Below are 6,000 nucleotides of genomic sequence, written 5' to 3' on the forward strand. Positions count from 1 at the left end.
CCTGAAGTAATCACAGGATGCAGCCAGCAGGATGCGATGGGCTTCAATGTGTCTCCCCTCTACCACCAGGACAACATCGAAGAGGATGCCGCTGTCCCGAAGAGCCAGTAGCCCCCGGAGCAGGGCCTGGGAATGCTGCGTACTTCGGTAGGTATTGTTGACACAGTGTGGGGGAGAGGGCTGAGCAGGCAACTTGCACAGCTGGGTGAACTCCTGCTCCTCTGCCATTCTGACCACGGTACCAGACCTCACCACCTTGGCCGTCAGCTGGCAAGACAGAGGGGATAAGGAATGAGCCAGGGAGGAAACACCAAACCACGTACAACTGACCAGCTCTTCTACCATCGACACCTGCTGCTTGCTCACTGAGCTCCTTTTCCTCCATCCAGCTTATCTGTGCTTTCTGTGTTCTTAATTTCTTCTCTCCTCCCACCACCTGTCCAGACTCGAGACCTTCTTTCTGATGACCTGTGTCCCTTCATTGCCAAGAGTCCTCATCCCACTTATCTCCTTCAGCACTGCTGTGAAATGGAAAGGTTCTGAAGACAGACCAACCTAACCTGAAGCTCTGACCATCCCATGGATTCACCAAATGATCAACCTGAACCTCAGGTTCCTCAAATGAAAAAAGGGAAATAGTAAAAGATGAACATACTGGCTGGTGTAGCTCAGTGGATTGAGCGCAGGCCTGTGAACCACACGATCGCGGTTCGATTCCCAGTCAGGGCACATGCCTGGGTTGCAGGCCAGTTCCCAGCAGGGGACTCACCAGAGGCAACCATACATTGATATTTCTCTCCTTCTCTCCTTCCCTTCCTTTCTAAAGATAAATAAATAAATAAATAAATAATCTTTTTTAAAAAAAGATGAACATAAAGCATCTGCAAAGGCCAGGTTCTCAAGAGTTCTTCTCTCCCACTGAGAAAGAACAAAACTGAGTTTCTCTATGCAAAAATGAATGCATAACAATGACAACAGGCATTTCGTCCTCTAGTGAGGCACTCTCCCCATATCTGTCCTAGGACCATTAAAGTGGTTAGTATCATCTTGAAGGAGGGGGGATCTTTGCCAAAAATAGCTAACGTGACTGACTGCTCTGTTTTCTCTTGTAATGCCAGGAATATAAAGGTAGTTACTGTAACATCAATCTCTCTCCCAATCTACTAAGTGTATGGCTTCAAATAAGTGACTTCTCTTTGAGCCTGTTTGCTCCTCTACAAAATGGAGATAATCACAGCATCTACCTCATTGAGATGTTATGTGTAGGTGAATTATATCCTGAATACCTTGTCCCAACACATAGGTACAAGGCCTTAGCAAAATGCCTTGCACGCAGTAAGTGCTCAATAAAGGTAGTGGTTATTTTTAAAAGTTACAACAGGCTTCAGTGGTGGTCAGGAGTCCCAGGAAAGGGTCCAGGACCTGCTTTCTTTACTGAGATTCTGGGATTCAAGATCATCTGCATCATCTTTTAAATTCAAGGTTACCATCTAATATTTGAATCAGCATATTTAAAAAAAACTGATTTGACTAGGAGGTTCAGAAACTAATCAGTAAAACAAACCTACTTCAAACACATTGGCCACACACTCCAAACCAACCAGAAGTGACCAAGCACAGCTGGCTGCTCCAGATCAGGGAGCCGCCAGTCTTGCACCACATGGTGTAGCCAAGCTTTGCACTCTCCAGACCACAGCACAGCCAACCAGCCAGCCAGAAGCAGAGGGGCCACCTGTCACAGGGCCTTGAACGTCTCTGCCTTCTTCTTCTCCAGCTACTCCACTATCCCTTCTGCTAAATGTTTCTTCTCCAATTCCCTACTGCATCTCTACAAGAGAAAATGATACAAAATTTGCCAAAAAAGAGGCCTTTGTTTGCTACTGGGGCTCAGGAGCACACTCCCCCATTGCTTCCTCCTCTTCTCCCAGAACCTGTTTCCCATACATAAAACACGCTCAATTCTCTGTGCTGGCCTCTCAGTGGGCCTCTGACCACCCACTCAACCTTCCTTTTCCACCCTTGCTGACCAACCTTTCTTGCCTGGACATTTTGCCCTATAGCAACTCCTTCCCTCTTTTCTGACCTCTTCCCTTCAGCCAACACACCCTGCCCAAGCCCACCCCTCTCTCCCAAGAGCCTGCCCTGCATTCCCAATCACACCTCCAACTCAGTTCCTAATCCAGCCAGCAGCCCTCCCAATTGGTCTGGTTTTGTTACTGGTATAGCCACCATTTCCATGTCAGAAACCTCATGGTCTCAATGATCTCTTTTCCCGTCTAAGACACAAGGACAGCCCTTGCATCCTATCAGACTCTTTAATGCCCTGCCTCCATCCCAGATGGCCATCCCTTTGTTCCTCCACAGCCACCACAGCAATGACACCCAACTGGTTTCCTACCAACTGCCATATCCTCCCCAGCTCCTCAAAACATCTCCTAAGCATGCCACCTGATTTCTCAAATGCTGGTCCCTACTGCCTACTTGGGGCTCCACATGATAAGGCTCAAAACACTCCTTCCCCTGTGCCCTGTCACTAGCACTGATTCCACAGAACACTAGACAACAATGACAATGAGATTAGAACACAAACTGCAGTCAACGTGGAGAAATCTCAAAGCCACACCAAAAAGAGAACAGTACGTTGCAGAGCATGTGTATTACAATTTCCTTTACCAAAAGTTTGAAAACAGCCCTGGTTGGTGTGGCTCCGTGGACTGAGCACTGGCCTGTGAACCAAAGTGTCGTGGGTTCAATTCCCAGTCAGGGCACATGCCTAGGTTGTGGGCCAGGTCCCCAGTAGGGGGCCATGTGAGGGCAATCACACATTGATGTTTCTTTCCCTCTCTTACTCCCTCCCATCCCCTCTGTCTGAAACGAAATAAATAAAATCTTTTTAAAAGAGTTTGAAAACAGCCCTGGCTGGTGTAGCCCAGTGGATTGAGCTCGAGCCTGTGAAGCAAAGGGTCACTGGTTTGATTCCCAGCCAGGGCACATGCCTAGGTTGCAGGCCAGGTCCCCAGTGGGGGACACATGAGAGGCAACCATACATTGATGTTTCTCTCCCTCTCTATCTCCTTCCCGTCCCCTCTCTCTAAAAATAAATATTTTTTTAAAAAAAGAGTTTGAGAACACATAGAGCACTACTGTCCAATACTTCTTATAGATAGGTGTTATGATATAAAACAGTATAGACACTTTATGAGAATTCAGGGTCATGATTATCTCCAGGAAGGAAAAAGGGAATCTTTTTCTTATAAAAAACAAAACAAAAAAACATTAGGATATGATAGGGAAAGGCGGTATGTTATTATCTGAATTTTATCTGTCACTGTGAAATATTTACTCACTGAATTCTCAAACCTGTTTTTGAATATGTAATATTTATGTGATTCAAATTCGAAAGGCACAAAATGGTACAGTATACTTTGAAATTTAAATTTTCTTCCCACATAAGGCCCTACCAGATCGTCTCCCAGAGGAAGCTACAATTCTTTCCCCAATGCCCTTCCAGGTGGTACATATGGAGTCACAGAATCTGTCATTCCACACTCCGCCCTTTAATTAGCTTTTGTATATAACTTCATATACCTCCCACAGTCCATTGTATGGATAACCATATTTTACTGAACATCTGGGTTTTCTGATTGTTTACTATTGCAAACAATTTGCATTGAAAATCACTGAGATGTAGCATATATGCAGTAGTTACCTGAGGAAAATTTCCTAGATACAGAACTGCTGAATCATTTTAATTTTAGTATATGTCATTTTAATGGCTATTGCCAAAATGCCCTCCACAGAGAAGGTACCAATTTATCTCCCACCAGCAAAAGTATGAGAATCTGATTCCAATCACTGTCTACCTCACCAGTAGTGTTTCTTTTCTTTTCTTTTTAATCCTCACTCAGACATTTTTTTCCATTGCTTTTAGAGAGGAACACTGATGAGAGAAGCACAGATAGGTTGCCTGTCATAAGGGGATTATACTCACCTAGACTGGGGATGAACCCACAGCCTAAGTTAAGTGCCCTGACCAGGAACTGAAACCTGCAACCTTGGGACTACATTCCAACCAACTAAGCCACACCAGCCAGGGGCAACAGTGCTCCTTTTTAATCTTTGTTGACTTCAGAGTTGAAAAACAGCATCCCACAGTGTAACTATATTTTGATAATTTTCACAAAAAATCATAAAAAACTTAAGTGGAATGCAGTACATCCTTTGTGATTCCTTCTCCACGCCTGTTTTTCTGAAATAAAGTTCTTAAGATCTCACTCGGCGGCACCCCCGCTTCTGTTACTCATTTTGCAGGAGTTACTCTATCATGAAGCCTTTCTTCCCTAGACGACACAAGTTCCTCCTGCCCCACAGCATTCTAGTTATCAGGAGCAAGGCCCTCCACTCTGTGCTGTTCAGGGCTGCCGACCGGGGCAGAACGCTTTCCGTCCAAAGTAGGTACAAACTGAAGGGCATAAAACAAATTTTTATGAACTCATAACCGAGTCAAAAGCATTTTTGAAAAGATTTTCAACTCAAACCAGCTACTACTGAATTGGCACCTACTCCTCTGTAGGGCCCCCAAACAGCTCCTGCCCTCAAAGAACCTCCTCCCCTCACAGCATGAAGCCAGGTCTGCAACAAAGGGAAAGGGGAAGCTCGGGAAGAGGAGAGGGGAGAGCGGGTCCGAATTTCCAGACGAGGAAGCCTTCCTCCGGGTGCCGACTCCGCGGAGCTCTGGAATGGGGCTCGTCCCAGAAAGCAGAGTTGGAGCATCCCGACGCGCCAAACCTGCGGCCCTGGCCCGGCGCGAGGGAGACCCCGGGGAGGAGCCCAAGAAGGTGGTGGCCCAGGCTCCGGTCCGCCCAGGATTGGAAATAGTCAGAGCTGGCCGCCGCTGTTTGAGGACCGGAGATCGCCCTGACAGCGCGATCTCCGGCTTCTCTCTAAAAACAGCGCGAGCTGGGGAGGCTGGGCTCCCTCCGAGCTGGGCTACAGCCCCCCAGGAATCTCTACGCTCGGCCCGGGCGCGCGACTGAGGAAACTGAGGTTCGCAGGCCGAGATCCAAGGTCACGCCAGGTGGCGGTAGTCCAGACTGACCCCGCCTGCCTGTTGCAGGTCACACCCGTGCAGCGCCGAGGGTCGCCGCCGCGAAGGCCGCGCCCGGACCCACCGCGGGCCACAGGGCCCATGAGGGGCCAGAAGGCCCGAGGGCCCTGCTGCCGCGAGGAGGACCCGGACCTCAGCGAGCGCTCGCCCCGGCCCCCGCCGCACCCGGGGGTCCAGCCCACCGCGCCCCGGCCACGTCAGGCCCGGGGCTTTCCTCAGGCCGCCGCCCCCACGCCTCCCGTCCGCGCCCGCCCGCGCGTCGCACGGACCCCCGCACCGCTCGCAGGGGCCCCGCGCCCTCACCCTGCACCAGCCCCCTCAGCCCGCGCTTTCCCTCTCCCTTCCCGCTCCGCCCGCGCTTCGCAGCTCACCTGGAGCGGCTGTAAGCCGAGGCCGCACTCGCGGGAGGCGGGGGCGAGCGCGCGGCCGCGGGGCGGGGCTTCGACTGCCTCACGTGGTCGCGCCGCGCAGGCGCGGGGCTGGGGAGGACAGAGGCTGGGGGCTCCGGGCGGCGGGTCCTGGGTGTGGCCCGGGACCTAGGGGAGGGGCGCGACTCGCAGCCGCCCTTTCTCTAGGGCGGCTCAGGGCTCAGCCCAGCGGAGGAGGGTCCCGCCACTGTGTGACCGTGCGTCTCCTCACCTGGCACAGCGCAAGGCACACGGTGGGGCTGAAGGAATGAATGAGAGGGAATGCCTTTACGTGAGAGTCGCACCTTGTAAACCTATTTCCTCCTTCCTTCCCCGGTTGCTCCCTCGTTTCCTCCCTCCCTCCCTCACTCACTCCTTCGTTCCCTGTCTCCCTCCTTTTCTCTCTCCTTTCCCACTTATTACTTCCTTTTTCATTCCCTTCCTCATTTATTCTCTTTATCTCTTCCTCATTCCCTTCTCTACTTT

The 6,000-nt window shown here is 50.5% G+C and overlaps 1 protein-coding gene across 2 annotated transcripts in view; it reads right to left on the minus strand.

The window, feature by feature from the left end:
• The window catches only part of KLHL22 (kelch like family member 22), a 28,339-nt gene extending 22,807 nt beyond the window's left edge, over positions 1-5,532 (minus strand). The window contains exons 1-2 of one of the 2 annotated variants that reach the window (XM_037067356.1): positions 5,479-5,532; positions 2-267 (exon numbers count right to left, since the gene is read on the minus strand). In XM_037067356.1, the coding sequence (XP_036923251.1) occupies positions 2-228 (227 nt within the window). In that variant the 5' untranslated portion in view covers positions 229-267; positions 5,479-5,532. The other variant, XM_037067357.1, reaches the window with a different exon arrangement.
• Positions 5,533-6,000: the final 468 nt, after the last annotated feature.

This window comes from Sturnira hondurensis, unplaced genomic scaffold (genome assembly GCF_014824575.4).
Source record: "Sturnira hondurensis isolate 20B ecotype Veracruz unplaced genomic scaffold, ASM1482457v3 Scaffold0017254, whole genome shotgun sequence".
Taxonomy (NCBI): Eukaryota; Metazoa; Chordata; class Mammalia; order Chiroptera; family Phyllostomidae; genus Sturnira; species Sturnira hondurensis.